The sequence below is a fragment of the Crocodylus siamensis genome, chromosome 1 (assembly GCF_052110815.1).
Source record: "Crocodylus siamensis isolate JL-2025a chromosome 1, ASM5211081v1, whole genome shotgun sequence".
In the NCBI taxonomy this organism is placed as follows: Eukaryota; Metazoa; Chordata; order Crocodylia; family Crocodylidae; genus Crocodylus; species Crocodylus siamensis.
This window is the reverse complement of record NC_143395.1, coordinates 241,843,360-241,862,118: the sequence shown is the minus strand read 5'-3', so window position 1 is coordinate 241,862,118 and position 18,759 is coordinate 241,843,360. Positions and strand designations below refer to the sequence as shown.

At 39.0% G+C, this 18,759-nt stretch overlaps 1 protein-coding gene across 1 annotated transcript in view; it reads right to left on the bottom strand.

Annotated features, from left to right (window-relative positions):
- ROBO1 (roundabout guidance receptor 1) overlaps positions 1-18,759 on the bottom strand; it is a 796,429-nt gene that overhangs the window by 122,279 nt on the left and 655,391 nt on the right. The window contains exon 5 of the mRNA XM_090059747.1: positions 2,000-2,120. Coding sequence (XP_089915873.1) covers positions 2,000-2,120 — 121 coding nt within the window. The remainder of the gene's footprint in view (positions 1-1,999; positions 2,121-18,759) is intronic.

Here is an 18,759-nt window from a genome sequence, read left to right as displayed (position 1 = left end):
TAGATCATCATACTGAACAAAGGGCCATCTACACATGACACTGTTTTGCCATAGCAGTGTGCTATGGCAATGTAGTGTCCATGGTCAAAAACCATAGTGCCATCCCTACACTGCCATAGCAATGTGCTCCCTCAGTACAGCATGTTGTTATTCTGACGTATCAGCTAAAAATAGCCATGCACTGCCAGCATGGTGTAGTATGGGCTGTTACCACGCCACTAAATGATGGTGTAGTAACAAAGGAAGTACTAAATGACAGCACAGTGACACCAGTGCCATAGGGGCATGTGGAGATGCGCCCAAGTAGTGCTCAATGGCTTAATGTCCAGTTGGGAGGAGGTATCAAATGGGATTCCCTTGGGGGAGCTGTTCTGGGTCCACTATTGTTTGGTATCTTCAGCAATGATTTGGATGATAAGACTGAGTGCATACTTAGCATACTTCTGGATAACACCACAACTGGGTCGAATTGCAGCTATTCCAGAGTAGGGTTAAGATTCTGAATTACTTGAACAAACTAAGGAAATGGTCTAGGATCAATCAGATGAGACACAACAAGGACAAGTACAAAGTCCTGCACCTGGGACAGAATAATTGCATACAGAAATGCAGACTGGCAAATGAATGGCTAAGGCTGCAGTATTGCAGAGGAGGACCGGGGGGTTACAGTAGACCATAAGCTAAATTTGAATTACCAGTATGCTCTTGTTGCAAAAAAAAAAAAGTCCCACAGAATCCTGGGTTGTCTCAACAGAAGTGTCACTTATATATCCAGGTAAGCACTCTATTCAGACTGTTGGGGCCTCACCTGAAGTTTTGTGTCCTGTTTTGGGCCTCACACTTCAGGAAAGCAAAAAGGCAAAAAGAGGTAGCTCTCAATAAGGTTATGATACGTTGCCCTATAGAACGTTGTCCTGTTATATTGTGCACATACATTTAATAGAGTCATTCACATTCCAAAATTTCACAACATTAAATATTCGGTCCCATATTTGGAATGATTCTTACTTTTTTCAAGGAAGGGGAAATTATGTATGTACTAATAACTGATGTTACTTTTTTGGCTTGATACTATAATACTGGTATTGTTAAGAGAAACTGCCGGTATATATATCATAAAAACCAAATCTGCAAGTCAGATCTGACTACCTATTTGAAAAATAAATCTTTATTGTATGATCACACATTGACAGTTGGCTGATATGTGTTATTTTTTTCTTTCTTTCTTTCTTTCCCTTATTCTGCTGTCCTGGAGACACAGGTTTTTTTTCTTTGTACAATATTTTAGCATGTGCTGACCAGCCCAGATAAATTACTCATTTTCTGAAACATAACCGATACAAAAAATCTCCAATACCAACCCTGCGAGAAAAGGACAGAAAAGGTCTCCTGACAGAAAAAAATAGGGCTGCTCAAACTTCACTAATGAAGCATTATCAGTGGGCTGCCCAGCTTCGACATGGACAGGGGCTGCCGGTTCACTGGGCTCCACTAGTCGGGGCTGCATGCTCTATAGGCTACATCAGGGTGGGCCACAGCCCTCCTGGATAGCACACTCCATAGACAGCTCCTTTCCCCACCACTGCACTGTGTGTCCCTGATGGCATGCCTGCACTCCCCACCCCACCCACCACTGTACTGCTCTACTGTGCATCTGTGACCTCCTGTGGCACTACACTGAGCAGTCGTGCAGTTGCCCTCCCACACCATGTACCTCTGATGTCCCCCCTACATCCCTTGTTGCACCACATGCACCAGGCTCTCCCTCAGCTTTCCATGCTGCCACACTGCCCCACTGCCTGAGGCAGGGGTAAAAAACAGCAGTTGGAGGAGGGAGGTGGAGCTGGATCCTCTAACTGCTGCTGCAGAGGGAGCAGTGAGGGCAAGCAATGGTCAGGCAGGAGCCTGGGGGTATGGCTATTTTACCCCTTGCAGACTGTATGTAGTCTATGGGATGTCATTTGGACAGCTCAGAATGATCAGGTGGAATTTTTCTTACCCAAAACAGTAAGCTCTGCCACTTCACTCTCTCTTTCTCCCACCATATTTGTTCCAACACAGACGTACTTGCCAGCATCATTCTTTCTTGTATAGGTTATCATGAGCTTTCCTCCTCTGATCTAGGATAAATTAAGTAGAAATAAAATAGTTTTAAAAGTAAGCAATTAATTATGTACAGTCTGTAAAGATATGAAGCACTGTGTAGATAAGTATGAGTACAGCATTCAATGCTGAGCACAGGTTGCCATTTAGTGTACATTACTTTTCTGCATATTGGCATTTAAACAATGGGACACATGCAATACCGAACAAACTTCACATGCTCTGGCATCTAGGGGCTCCTATACATGTGTGTGAAGCTTGCTCCAGCATGCTGAAAATCCAGCGTGTTGGAGTGGACTTGATCAATCGAGTTTGCTGGAGCACAGAAATTTATGTGCTCCAGCAGCCTTCCGTTTCACATGTGTCAGCTTCCCTGTGCACCCCTGTGCTGAAAAAATGGTAGCGGGGCACTCTGAAATGAAACATATTTAATGAGTTTTAGTTCAAAACACCCTGCCACCATCTTTTGCAGTGTGGGGATGCTGAAACACATGACAGGCAGGTACTTTTAATTAGCATGGCTAACTAAATAAAATGCCTGGCACCGTGTCCCACACCATGTGTAAAAATGCCCCAAAACAAGAAAGATGTAGTCTAAAAGAACTTTTTCATAGATAATGAAAAACCAGTTTAGGAGTCATTGGCTAAATCATGTAAAATCACGTTAGAAATTGAGGTGATGTTGATAAAGAAAAAGCTTATTTACCTTTTAGGATGTGTACATCTGTTCATTATACCTAGTTGATGTTTACACACTTTATTTTAAACCATGTGAATGTAGAATGGAAGTAGCATGTACAGCTGTTTACAGGTACTGGGATCTGTATAGGGAACCCGGTATAAGTAAGTCAAGGTAGGAGAAGATGTAGGTGGAATTGAGGCTGGCAGGTCTACCGGATGGGAGGAGGAGTTTGCCCTGCCTGTAGGCAGGGGGTGGGTGGGAAGCAGGGGGCTAAAAATAACCTGTTCAGCATTGGGGTAGAAAGAGTATAGCCCTGGGACTGCAACAAGAGGCTGGGCTTTCTCAGTCCTAGGGCTGGACTCTGAATATGTACAGACATTTTATAGATTGGGTTAAACTGTCCCAATCTAAGTTAGTTCACTTCCTCAAAAATGTCATTCCTTGATGGGCATTTATACTGATCTAACTTTAGTTAAATCAATCTAAATGTAATGGCAGTATGAACCCCTTCTGGTATATTAAATGAGTTCAATATGTAAAATCTCATCAATTGTATGGTTCCATAAGAACCTTATTTTCAGTTTGTCTACTGGCCAACAGCCATTCTTTTGTGCTTCTGTTTAAAACTTGATAAACACCAGTTCTACTATTCATTTTCTATTTCCATTGTTTCAAAGTATGACACACAATACATTGTTTATAACACTTTTCTGCCTGATAAGAGGGAAAAAAAAAATCCCAATATTAGGGGCAAAACTGCCATTCCAAGATGCATTTCACACACAATTTATACACCATGAAAAGTTGATAACCAACAAAATGCATCAAAACTTTAAGTACCAGAAACCTGTTAAATAACTCAGGAGAAAAAAGAGAAAATAAAAAACTTAACAATAACTACTTTGTAATAAAATGTCACTTCTGTTCTCATGAACCATCAAAAGAGTAGTTCCAACTAATTGCACTGTCCAAAACAAGTATTGGTGGAACAAGTAAACTATGCTTTCCTATGAAGACAGATTTGCATCTTCTAACTTATGTAACTGTAAGGCATACCAACATTTGGCTTTTTCTTTAAAAAACAAAACAAAACACCTGCCCCCCTCATCCTCCCCCCAAAAAAAAACACCCCACACGTCTCTAATTGAGTTTTAGATTTTCAGAAGTAATATAACCATTCAGGTAGGGGTATTCACAATTTGGCATTTGGTATATATGGAGTTACCTAAATGTTGGTCTTATTTACAGTGGTTCATTTATTTGGAATAGTATATACATTGTATATACGGGCAATGAGTTTCCACTTGCTGTTACCAAAGTGAGTGGTCCAACAATTTATACTTAAAAATAAATTTGCTGTAGCCAAAAATCTTATAATCTCTTAAATATACTCATTTTCTCTGCATTTTATAAAATTATTGATTAAATTTTTAAAATTTAAGCAAAAGTGGTCATCCAGAACAGAATATATAAATTAGATTAAATGAAAATAATATTTACTAAAATGCCTACAAATGTACATATTTTAAGTTAGGCTATACTTAAAATCTTACATGATAATAATTTTAAACCAAAGTTATACAATGCCTATAAAATTACATTAAAGAGCTTAACATGGTCAGTGACTAAGAAAAAAAAAACGTTCTTAATGTGAGGTACTTTGCTCAGGTTGCCCGCAGCTAGAAATCTATCCCTGAAAACTTGACATCTTGAGGAGGTTTGGACACTTATTATCATTGTAAGATATATACACACAAAGATGACAGTCGGTTATTGAGATAGATGAACAAGCACATATAATGTAGATAGTGTTGCATACAAATGTCATTCTTTTGCCTTTGGCACACATTGTTTGAGAACACAAAAAAAAGTATGTCCTTTATCATCCAAGAATCTAGTAATGCTGAATTTCAATGGGGATTTGAAGCATGAAGAATGGAATATTAAAAGGTGACCTGCAAATATTTTTTTAAATATGACCTAAATGTATTTTTATTTGCTGTATGCCTTGAAAAACAAGAGTAAGAGATTGTATATATCTTGATTTACCTTTGAACATTTCATTTTTATTTCACATCCCCCAAAGTCACACAAAGTTTATTTTGGTACCATGTGTGTGAAGGGCAAACAGATTTTGCCCTAAATGTGTATTTATATTGACTACATAGTACAAGTATGGTTAAATTATGCATCTCAAACCCAGATAGATGATTATTATGCATGTACACAAATTACGAGCCCCAAACCCATTGGTGAGTTTGTGGTTGTAGCCACACTGGTCTAAGGACATAGACAGGCCAGGTTCTTTGAGTAGATGTGATTAGACCAACTGAGTAGCTGGAAAAAAGTTCTTTGCAAGCTTTTGGCCGCAATCACCCTTCTTCAGGCATAGGGAGTCTCTGCTGTTCTAAGATCTCCAAGGAATGAAGCTAAAAGTGTGACAAGACGTCAGTGAGAATATAAATAGGTGGAAATTAGGGGAACAAAGATAAAGAAGGGAAGGGTGTGGGGGTGGGGAAACAAGGAATAGGGGGGAAAGCCAACGGTAAGTAAGGGTGCAAGTATGGTTTCTGTAGCAGTTTTCAAAAGTAGAAAAGAGGTCATCTGTGAAAAAGTAGATAGCTGGAAATTAGGAAGACAATTGGTAGAAAAGGAGGAGAGGGGAGGAAGGGGTGGAAAAGAGAAGCGTAAAAAGGTCAGGTCTGGCAGGTATCTGGTGAATCAAAAATGTCAGGCAGGTTGTAATGTGTCATAAATTCAATATCTATATTGAGTCCATGATTTTTTGTATCCAGTAGATTTATGAAGTGAGTTCATAGGCTTGTCTATGAAAGGTGTTTTGTAAGCTCCCTTTGAGCATTAGAACTGAGAGACTGGAGAGGGAGTGACTGGCTTGAAAAGTATGCCTCCATAGGTAATGTGGTATTCTTGACTTTAATATATTTTCAGTGTGTGTTCCTTCTGGTGCACAGTTGTTGTTGTTTGGTTTCTCCTACATATTTTCCATCATGGCACTTGGTGCTGTGGATGAGATTTATAATATTTCTGGGGGTTCAGTTATAAGATTCAGGAATGGTGATGGTTCTCTTGTGGGATGGGGATGTAGAGATGTGTTGTCAGGTTTTGCATTCTGGCATGCTCTGCATCCATCGGGTGTGGTTTGGGTCATAGGGAGTCTGATCTAGTGATGCAGGTAAGTGAGGTTCAGTGCTTGTTTAAAGGTTATGATTGGTGGTTCTGGAAAGATTTCTTTAAGAATTGGGTCTTCTTCTTAATGGTTCAGTGGTACTCATGTTCCTGGATCATTTAAGTACTCATGAAAATCCTATCCAAATGACAGCTATCCTGTCACTGTGTATTCTGTATGACCCATAGCTTACAAGAACGAATTTATAAAATATTACAGGAGCTATTTCTCAGTTCTGTAAATTCAGGTGTTTCATCTACCACAAGTATAACTGTTCAAAGCTCAGATGGAAAGAAATGTTAAAATAAGTCAAATGTGAAAAATAACAGAAATCATGTTTCTATAATGTAGAAATTTTCAGGGTTAGCTGTAAGGGATGAGTTATATCAGGAAGAGAGGACAGGAATCTTCCCATATAAATGCTAATACACAGTTTCTCTTTCTAGTCTGGCAAACCTTAACACACAAGTTATGGTAGTTCTTGGTTTAGAAAAGCTGGGAATAGTTATACGGGAGATTTTTGAACCCTAGGCCTCAGGCATGAATGTTTGGTTTGTTTGTTTGTTTCAGGTTTGAGTTTGTTTTTTTATTTCTGCTTTTTAAAACTGCAGAGAGGTTTGTAATGGTAGCATACATTCCTAGAATGATGGATAAACAGGAATGGATAAATACAATACATTGAACAGATTTCTGATAAATTTATTATAGGATAAATAGAGTATGGATGGACACACATTTTTACATGGAATTTTATACGTCCATAGTAAATGTACACATACAATCACACTATAAACATGATTTATATTTATAATTACACTGCTGATTGATTGAAAATGAACTTCTTTCTTTGCCTGAGTACCTCAGTTTCCCATTACTTTATGACAGTTATCTAGTAGTAGTCATTACTCTGGGTCTTAAAATTAAAAGAAAAAGACTTAACAGAGGAAAACTGTAGCTGTAGAATGTTTGTTTTTAAATATGCATGTTTTCTCCTTTCTGTGACACTTACTGCATATGAAGAATGCCTGACAGTATAGCATGTTAAAAAAGAGCTGTTAACAGTCATTTGGATGACCTACATAAGGACAAATACATGGCCACTCCTGAGTAATTCAACCATCCCAGGCCCATTTAACTCATTACTTTAAAGAGTTATAAAATATTTTTTAAAAAGCTATAAAAATGTCTGTAGGTCCTTTAACAGTTAATTAAATTTAGAATGATAAATTATGACCACCCACCAGCAAAAAAATATACAAATAACGAATCAATTCAGTTGACCAATAAATCAAGGCCATAAAACCATATCCCAAAGGCTCCATATAATGCCATTATGTACTCGCTGCACTTGTTTATATGTAGACTACCTAGAAAGAGCATGGGACATGTCATCAAGGAATTTATTTCTAAGCCCCTGAAGAACAAGATGATCAGGAACAGTCCATATGGAACCATGAAGAGCAAGTCATTTCCTCTTATGACAAGGTGACAGTTTCTGTAGATAGGGGGAGAGCAATGCATGTAGTATACACTGACTTTTAGCAAGGCTTTTGGCAGTGTCCCATAACATTGTCATTAGTAAGCTAAAGAAATGCCATTTAGCCAGATCTACTTAAAGGTGGATACTGGTTGGATTACTGCGATCAAAAAGCAATAATTAATGGCTCATTTTGTCTAATCAGGAGGAAGTATCATGTGAGTTCACTAGGGATTTGTTTAGGGTTCAGTACTGTTTAATATCATTGTTAATGATTTGGAGGACAGGATGAAGTGCACACTTTGCAAATCTAGAAATTATCCCAATCTGGGTAGAACTGCTGACATTCTGGAGGAAAGGATTAAGATTTAGAATAACTTAGACAGACTGGAGTAATGGTCTGAATTCAGATGACTTAAAGTCAATGAAGAGAAGTACTAAGTCCTATATTTAGGACAGAACAATCACATGCACATATATGAACAGGAATGACTGGGTAGGCTTTAGTACCGCAGAAAAGGACCTGAGGGTTAGAGTATGCCTCAAGTGGCATGGCAGCTGAGATGCGTTTGTGGCACGCAAGTCCTGGGAGTTCAGTAAAGAGAGGCACCAGAATGAATGCAAGAAAGACTGAGCTTCTGGATGCATGAAGTGGAGCAGGGGCAGGATGCTGCTGTGAGGGAAGGTGCCAGGTTTCCTTGCGAAGAGTCAGGTTAATCCTTCCCCAGCCTTACAGCTGCCACCAAATTCAGGACTTTGAATTGTCTTTTACCATATAAAACTGTGGCAGCTGTGGGGTCAGGGTTATTTTTGACAGTGACATCTCTCTTGCAGCAGCATCCTGCCCATGCTGTGTTCCACAAGCCTGGAGGCTCAAGACACACTTCTTCAATTCCTGCCCCCCACTCCCCCCCGTCACAAACCCTATCAGGTACACCTTTGGGAACAGAGAGACACCTGGGAATGAGGTGGGACTTGTGACATGCCTGCTTGAAAGGTACACCACCATTGTTGTACAATGTAAGTTGGGTATGATCCAACAGCATGCCCTTATTGCAAAGAAAGCCAATACTGGGCCATATTAATAAGAGCATTGCTTGCAAGTCAAAGGAAGTGATTCTTTTACTCCAGGGGTGTCCAACTCACCTGGGGCCTTGGGCCAGATGTGGACCATAGGACTGCCTAAGGGCTGAGTCCAGCACATGGCATGGGGGCTGCAGCAGTGGCTACCGCAGCAGTGACAGTAGTAGTTAGGGGGCCAGCAGTAGTGGTAGGTCAGGGAGTTCACCATTAGCTGGAGGTGTCTAGTAGAATCAATGAACCTGGGGAGGAAGTCCAGGAGTGGCAGCAGATATCCAAGCTTGCCACCAATGGCCATGCCTCACAGGGCAAAAGGGTCCCAGATTCTAAGGGAGACCCTATCCCTCAAGTTCTGATGGCACTCTAGTAGCCCAGTGGGCCTGACAGAGAGGCTCCAGGGACCAGATCCAGGCTGTAGACCACATATCTGACACCCCTGTTTTCCTCTGTTCTGATCTGGAGAGGCCTTGCATGGAATAATGTGTCTAGTTCTGGGGACCACTCTTGATGAAAGATATGACCAAATTAGGAAGATTCCAGCAGATAGCAACAAAACATGTTTAGATATCTGGGAAACATGAGCTAAGAGCAAAGGTTGAAGGACTAGGATTACTGAGTCTGGAAAAGAGAATGGGAGGGGGAGGGTATTGATAACAGTCTTCAAATATGTGAAGACTGTTATAAAGAGTGGTTAGGAAGATGTATGTGTACATGCCTGTGTATACAGAAGAGTGATTATAAACAGGATGGTGATGGACTATTCTCTGTTGGTACAGTAGACAGAAGAGGGTAATGGGTTTAAACTGCAACAAGGGAAATGAAATTAAAGCTAGATATTAGAAATAAGTTCTTCAGTATGAGGGTGGTTAAGCAATAGAACATGTTACCTGGATAAATTATGGCATCCCCATACTTGAAAATTTTTCAAAGCAAGTGAGACAAATACTTGATCCACACACACACACCATGTATCTATCATAGGTATTTCATTTTCCTTTTGGAAATAATTTTATAGAAGTGGGGGGTGGGGAATGAAATCAGCAAAAGAAGAGTTTAGGAAGTCTATGTATAAAGACTACCAGCATATTTAAACTGGATTACACAGAATTTTTAATCATCATTCTATATAGTATATAAAAACTAAATTACATTTTTAAAATGCTAAAGGCTAACTTAAATCTCTAAGGTAATGAAATTCAGATTGAAGGCTAAAATTGTCAGCAGTTCACAACAATTTTATTATAGCAAACTGTAATGGTGTATGGCTTTTCCTGTCATTATATTACTGTTATTTATTTAGATCTAGAAGTGTATGTCGGACAGAACAATTTATATAGTTAAGACATGGCCTCTACCTTGAAACATTACAGTCTAATTTGAAAAGTAAATTGGTAAAGAATGAAAATGAAAATAGACAAAGTTGGAGAAGATTACTGATGCAGGGCGATGGTGAAGAAATCAAAAGAGATTTGGAACTAGACAGAGAAGACTCATGTAAAACGTAGCAGAACGTTACCTAAAATCCGGGGAGGGGAAGGGGGAGGATGTTATACTTCGTTAATTAGGGTGAAGCTTTGAATGTTTCCACATGAATATGCCTGTAAGAGGCTACTCAGGAAATAAAAAGACTATTACTGGTTTTCAAGAGATTTTTTCAATTCAATTTGGCTTTATGTCCGCAGGTAAATCTTTTATCTCTACCTCTAGTTCACGAAAAATATATGGCTCTCTCCCCAAAACAGACTGTTTGCCAATTAAAAAAAAAAGATTCTGATAATTTTCTGATCACCGCAGCAGTGAAGAGCCAAATTTTAAACCTCCTTCCTTCATCAACAAATACCCCCTCTGGCAGCAGTGGTGTGGGATGTGGATTTTATAATGAACATAAAGGCAAACACTCAACTACAGCAGAACCTTACCACTTAAAAGTAGTGTTGAGGGTGGAGATCTAGAAAGAACATCCAAGCTGCTTTTGGCACCTATCCCACCTCAAGCAAACAATATGTTAGCTGGAATTAGTTTCAGTTCTGCTCTACAGAATAAAAGAAGTTCTGCCCACCTTTAACAAACAGCTCCAGTAAGTGCTTGATACTTGAAAGAGATGAGTATCTACAAAGTATTAAATGTTGTTAACTTCCATTGAGCTGCCTGGTAACTTCAGTGGGAGGTAATGTGAATCACATCTTGACATGAGTACATATCAAAGAACAGAATGACTGTACAAGCTTGATATATTTCCTTCTAATTAACAGAGAAAGTATGAGCAGGCAAGGTATATCCTGAACATGATAAACAATTTTAATAAAAGAAAATTCAGACCACGGCATGTCTTTTTTTAGAAATTCAAAACAGTAGAAGTCTAAAAGTTAGTTATGCTTAGTTTTACATTTGGTTCTTGCCAATTTCAAAGAAAGGTTGAACCGAAGATAACACCCATACTGGTGCCCTAATCAAAACTCGTTTATAAACTGGATATCCATGCTTACATGAACTTTCTTGAATTAGACAATTTTCTGAATCATGTTTTTCTATTACTATACTAACCTCAGTTGACTGTAGTATATAATGTATTTACTGTGTTGCACTTCATTATTACAATTCAAATCTAAAAAAGCTAGTACAGCAAAACCATATTGTTACTCCCTTACTGTATAATAGTCTGTTCTCTCAGGTTTACTGATTCTTAACCTGGAGTGCTCCAAGACCCTTTCAAGGCTCCCGTGGGATGTCACCCAACGTTAGCGCTGGTATGTATGAAAACACCGTTCAAAAGATAAACCCAGAGATTTCAAATAGGAACTCATAGTGTAAAAAAAGATTTTGACCTCTGGTAGTCTTTCTGAAGTCTTTGCAATAAAAATATTGCTCTTTTATTTTGTCACAGTCAAAAAATGAGTGAAAATTAAGCTGGAATTTTCAGAGGAGTGCTTTGAGTCTAAAAAGTTTGAAAACTGCTATAGATCTTTAAAAAAAAAAAAAAAAAGATTGCAGGGAACATCAGTTTGAAGAGCTCTGCCTAGTTTTCACAAAGCAGTGTACTGAGTAACAGTAGCATATACACAACATTATGGAGCCACATACTCAGCCTTTTATGAAGGACAGCAGAAAATCTATGGGTACGTGCACAAATTATGTCACAAGCAAGTTGCTGAGAGATAACCTGAGATATAAACTTACAGTACACCAGTTAATTTGTGGTAACTATTCATGTATGGATTTGTACGCCATCATAAATGTATAATAGAGTACCCTACCTTCTTTGAAAGGTAAGAGCATGCACAAAAGGCAGTTATGATGTAATAACTAACAAACCATAAATATGGACCCTGCCTTACTTTGAGGGGCCCATACACTGTGTACCAATGTCCAGATACAGCTGCCATTTTCATCAGGATATATATGCATTGACATCAAGATACTGTAAATTTAACCCATCTTATTCAGGATATAATGGTATGGGATATACAACTTTTGCTGTAATCAGCGACTGGAATCAGAAATAAAAGTGAACTCAACCTGAACTCAGTGTCTGGTATGTCTTCATTCCTCTACCCTTAAGCAAGTAAAATGATTTGAAGTATCTGTTACACAGGAATTTTTTCAAGCATCATCACCACACTGCTATTCATTCACTGCTTAGGTTAAAGTCCTAGACCAACTGGGGCTAATTAGCCATTTCAGTCGCACTCAGAATCTCGCCTGGTTCTAATTAGGTTAACCTAAAGTATTACATATTCAATGGGCAAAAAAAAGCACAATATATTTAAAATATTACGAAGGCCCTCAAAAATAATGTCTAACTTCTCACTGTGGAAGAGAAATTATGTCTTTCTGCTTTTTTAAACATCTTAGTTTTCTTGTGGGGGGGGGCAGTGGGGAGGGGTTGGTTCTTTAATATGATCTAACTTTAATATGATAGCACAGAGATGGCCAACCCATGGCAAGAGTGCTAAAAGTGGCATGGGCAGCCTGTGTGTGACATGTGACAGATCAGGGAGTAAACAGGTGGTACAGCAGCAAAGGGAGCAAGCAGCAGAAAGCAGAACAGAATATTGAGCGTGGAACACAGGGAATGGAGAAAAAAACAACAGGCACAGAATTTGAGTGGCACTCGGGGACAGCGGGGCTAATTTGCGGCACACTTGCCAAAAAGTGCAGCTTACACTGGTACAGTGAGTCTCATAGTTCAGGTATCTCTGAAAGTTTTACCATGATGAATAATGAGAAGACAGTACATAAGCTTCTGAAATCTTGTGCAGTTAGCCATACTCGTGCACATTCAACTTCCCATATGGAAAGAATTAGAAAAGAAATACTTTTTTTCCCCTTATATATTACACATTTAGTACAAAAATCTTACACAGTGAACAATCATGCCCATGTGTTAAGGGAAGGAATACTGACCAGAACCAAGGGTTTTCTGCAATGCTGTTGAAGCCCATTTTTAAAAAAACTTCTATTTTTAAAGGCATCAGATACAGGTAGAAGGCACTCCCTCCAGCTAAACTTCTCATGTGAATGAATGATGGCACTAGTAAAAAAGCAGCATCTGCTACCGTCAGTAAAGCCTATTGATTCAGGTTTAGAAATTAAACACCAAAATCTTCTCAGAAAAAGAAAAGTTTTTTGCAAATAGAAGTTTAAAATTATTTTTAATTAAAAAAATGACTAAAAATTTATCCTCTCATTGGAAATTGAAACATTTAAAAGTTTCAACTAGTTCTGCTTCTGAATAAAAATGCCAGTGTTTCCTGGTCAGTAATTAAGACACTTTTATCCTTTAGAAAACATACCTTTGAAAAGATAAAATATATTAAATCTCTGGTGCTTTGCAATACTTTTGAATAAGATGACCTGTGATGCAAGATTATTTCTTAGTTAAAAAGAGCTTAAGGATTTGCCCAAGTCCCTCTGGCTTCAAAGCAAATGGCAAACTCCAGAATCATGATCTCCATACCTGATATATGCTTTATCAAAGAGACAAACAGAATCTAATAGTTCTTTATTTGCCTGTGACTTAGCATTTATGTTACTAAAAATATTAATTTTACTGTAAGTCTGTAATATATAGTGTTGAGATATCAAATCATGATTTACATGACATGTGTAACAGGGATTGCCAATATTTTTGGGCAGTGTCAAAGACACCTACAACCTCAACTTGGAAAATGCTGGAGTGCCGGGGCAGATGTTGGGGGATCTGTGAGAGGCCTGATACTTGTTGTAGCAGTGCAGCCCTGTTCCTTTCCCCACCATCTGCCCTGAGGTGCATGTGCTAAGCAAAACGCTTTCATGTACTATGCTCTGGCACCCATGCCAGGGGCTGCCTATCCCTGTTTTATAAGCATTGTGAGACCATTTTATTTGGGCAGGCTTTTAGCAGGTGGAATTAATTTCTGAGCCAATGTTTGGGGAATTGTTAGTTTTATTCTATTTTAATATTTGAGCTCATTTTATAATTTGTCTTGTTTTGGGTGTAGGTTACCCCTTTTCAGGAAAGGTGATGTGTAAATCAGTAAATCCAAGAACTAAATAGTTTTGTGTAAGAACTTAAAACCCCAACTCACATATTCTTCATATTTCATAATCAGCCCTATGCATGGGACATTTATTTCCCTCCTACATTTCACCCTTCCATGGATGATCAACAAAATGTTGTCAATTACAGCATATTCAAGTCATAACTCAGTGGAGTTGCATGTGTAGTCTGCAGTCTTCAGAAGACTGACATTAAAAAAAATGTCCACCTGTTCATCTGATTATTATTACTACTACTTTTACTTTCATTATAGTAGCAGCTGGAGTCACAAACTAGCATTCAGATCTCACTGTTAAGGACTGTGCAGATGCCTGGGCTGAAACAGTCCATGCCTGAAAAATATTATAATATGGCAGACAAGTTATGGAACGGAAAATAAATGACACAAAATGGGAAGAGATGTACCCAAGGTCACACAGTAGCTGAATGATAGAACTTGACCTGGTTGCTTCCAGTCCAGTACACCACACATTGACCCACGCTGCCTCTTAATCACACTTTCAAAATATACTTAAATTTATCTTTTTGACATCTGGGGCTTCATATTCAAAAATGTCATCCAGAGGAAGTTGTTTCAGTGCCAAACGTCCCACAATTCTTCTTGATATTCAGTGGTTCTGAGCAGTCAAAGCTTCCTTTGGACACACCTTTTGAAAATCTAGAACATGGAAGAACTAGGTCCATCTTGCTCAGTATTCTGTCACAGGCCTTCTCTACGTCTTACAGGCACTGTGTAATTAACTGGTTAATTAAGCAATTACCTCGAGCCCAGTTACATGTATAAAGTAGCTATTAAGCCATAAAAGCTCCAACCAGCTATGAAGTTAGATCTTGAGAACATGTACTCATGTTATAGCTGGCTGCTATGGAGCTTTAATTTGCATGTGTAGCAAGATCTCCCTGTACGCTTATCAACACTGAATTTCATCTGCCATTTAGTTGCCCATTCATTCAGTAGTGCCAAATCCTTCTGTAGTTTTCACAACCTGCCTCAGTCTTTGAGACTTTGAATAATTTTGTGTCATAGGCAAATGTTGGCCACCTCGCTACTCATCCTCTTTTCCAGATCACTTAGGAATACATTGAACAGCACTGGACCTAAAACAGATCCCTGGGGGACTCCACTGATTACTTCTTTCTATCCCAAAAACTGACATACGTCATAACAAATATTCACTTACTCTGCAATGACTCTCTTCACTGATGCAGTCTAATGAAAACAGAGTAGCTTTAGTTTATGCAGTCATGGCCATACAAGTTTTCAGGAAAAAGCATGCCACAACAGTCATCCTTATACAGGATGCATCAAATATTGTATTGTATTGTATTGTATTTCATTTTATTTTACAGTTTAGCGTTTTAGGTCAAGAGTGTGGGAATGGAAGCCAGAAGTCAATCATCTAAGTTTTATTTATATGTTAAGTAAAGACATGGGTACCCAACTTTTTTCCATTTTTAATATCATCCTGGCCTTAGTATCAGTACTATTTAGAATGAAACCAAAATTGTAAGGTGTAGTGCACCAATGTACTGGATTACTTGCTAAACCAGTTATTCTCAACCAGGTTGTCTGGGGTGCTACAAGATATATGAAAGAAAATTGCAAGGAAATAAAACTTGTTCATCACATGCCCAGTAAGGTTATGTTCTAGTTGAAATGAAATGTGCTCACCCTGGTTACGGGGCAGATTTTGAGAGTGTGAAATCAGACAACTCTAGAAAAATTTAGAGAAACTTATCACATAAACACACAGAATGACTGCAATTTTTTTTCCATCTGTCATGTTTAAAAACAAACTGCTTGTGTTGTAATAGTCTCATTTTACTCTATCCTCTTCTCAACAGACTACAAAGATGGGGTCTTGTAGATCTTCATTAGTTTCTTCATCTTCAATCTTATTGCTGTAAAATGTGTACCATACACATTAATCTTCATAATGGAGGACTGGACTTGACTCCATTTAGAGTGTCTGATTACTGTTCCCTCAATAAGCTAACAGAAACTGTGGTTGGGATAGATAGAGTTTACTGTCTCTTCTCACATCTCTCTTACTGTAGGTTTGTCTCTCTTCTGGATGCATATGCCCTAATATCCTATCAACCTTGAACTATAATAGCCATGCTTGCAGACTCTGGCAGTCCAGCAATTGACACTTACTAGTAACACAGTGCACAAGAAAGCTAGAACTGGTCTGTCTTTACCTTTACATCCGCAAACTGCATAGGGCTCAATATGTAAATGTCAGTGACTACACTACGAACCATGACAAAGATGAAGATAGTAAAGTAACAAGGAATTCTCCCTTTCTCCTCCTCAAATGTGTAGTAGTGCACTCTCTCCTTTGCTCTCAGCTGGCAGTTGACCAAGCTATTGAGAGGGCTGTGGACCCCTACTGGGATAATTGCTTCCTTTGCAGCAGTTCCTGGCTGTTTCTCTCTGATGCCATGGCACGTTTAAACTTCTGCCACAATTGCTGTTGTTGTTAGAAGGGTATTGCAAACTGTACCAAAGGGGAGGCAGGGGAAAGAAAAAGGCTGGAGAGAAACTGTTGGAAATAGGAAATCCTAGCTGCCTACATTTGTTCTTAATATTTTTAACATAAGTTTTAAAAGATCTAGGTAGCCAAATAACAATTATACTATTTACTTTTTTATGGTAGTTTGATTGTATGCAGACAGACAATGGAAGATATTCAAGAAATTAAAATTATCCTGTATGCTGCTTCCCTGTTTTTTCCCCCCTGTAGTTTTTGTCAGCATTATTTTAAAATGGAGTTCTATCTAACATGCATCAGCCCCTGGGCTCTCTTTTATCTGATGATATTATAAAAACAAGAGAGGACTAGGATAAGATATTTGGAAAAAACAAGGGGAAAATAATTAAAAATGGTGCACCATCTGTGTGGAGTTCTTTTAGCACTAATTGTCTTTTTATTACTTAATATTGAATGAAACTAGCAGTTTACAACCAAATTCCCATTATAAATCTGATTTTGTGCTCTCTCCCTCTGAATGTAGAAATAGTTACTTTAGCCTCCAAATGCAGTCTGAGATTGAGGTAATATATTTCAATGTATTCTAACTAAAATAAGATGGAGTTCCGACCCTTAAAAATTCTGAAGATTTTCAATTTTTAAGCAAATAATACAAAGAAAGATGTCTTCATGTCTAATAGACTCATGCAGTGAAGGTTCTGGCTAAGATTTTCAGGCAACTAGTCAGGCGCGAACAGGAGCTAATGTATCTGACCTTTTTGAGCCGGTGGCTAAACATGTTTCAGGACCATAAGTTTATATTTCTTCCCCCCTCATCCCTGCAATCCTATTTAAAGTATACATAGCCAAAGGGAGGACTTTCTTTAGAGAAAAATCTTGAAAAGGCCAAATATCTGTCCCAAGCCTAGATACCACACTGGACTAGCATGATTAAGATGTGCCAGTTTTAGAAGCCAACAGCACCAAAGGAAGTGATATTGACAGCATCACACCTAAACACTTTGGGTGCCTGTACATGAGTGGGGAGGCTGCTCCAACGCACTATAATTAATCAAATTAGCTTTATAGTTAAAGTGCCCTGCTGCCATTTGGACATATGGGGGTGCTGATACATGAGGTACTGTGGGTGCTTTAATTAGAGTGGCTCTTGGATCCACTCTAATTAAAGCACCTCCCCCACTCCCAGAGCACATGTAAACATGCCCTTTGGGCCCTGGTAAACATTACATTTATCATACAATGTTGGTAACTGCACCATGAATTACAACATACTAGCTCATCAGCCAATTTACAGAATGATAAAATGGCATACCAGCCACAAGAATTTTCCACATGTAATTTGGACCAACTTTGTGGCTTGTTTGTATTGCACTTTAAATTGAACACATGGCATATTCACCAGACCTGGGGCTGCTCACGTCCTACCCTGAAGACTAGCTGATCATCAGGAGGATGCAGCCTCCGGATATGGGACACAGCCACCCTGTGTCGAATCTCTGGGGCAGAACCATGGACAGCCCCAATGCCTGGAAGCAGCCCCAAGCCCTGGACCCAGGGCTTGCCTCCACCCAACAGTCAGTGGCAAACCCAGGTCTAGGACTCTGGATTCTCTCCCGCCCAATCACTAAAGACAGTCCCTAGTCCTAAGCCTACTTCCCACTTGATCATCAGGTTTTGTGGCCAGGACCCAGGGCTGCTCCCTGCCCTTTGAAAAGCACAGACAAATAGACCCTCATTACAACAACAAAGAATTAGTCAGCATTGAAGAAATAGACCCTCATCCCAGTCCCATGGTGCCTGGATGGATTTGAGATGCTGCACTTCCAACAGTGCTCTTTGAAGGTCCAGGCTCCTCATACCAGCAGTTGTATGAACGGAATCTGAGGACATTTATTTCCAATCTCAAAATCACACATTCTGCCTTGTGTGTTTGGCATAGTAGGATACAGCATTTTTTGGGACCAAGCATACAATTCCTCAGGTCCCAAAAGGTCAATCATGTTAATGTCTGCCAGCAGCCCTTGACTCATTGTTTAGGGGCAGAAACTACATGTAAACTGGTTTAAGTGAACAGAAACTGCTTCAAATCTGTAACACAATAGAAGTTCAGTGCACATAAACCACTTTCAAAATGGCCAAAGCCAGTTTAAAATGAGCATGGATACATGCAGTATCAGACTTAACTGATTTAGGTTA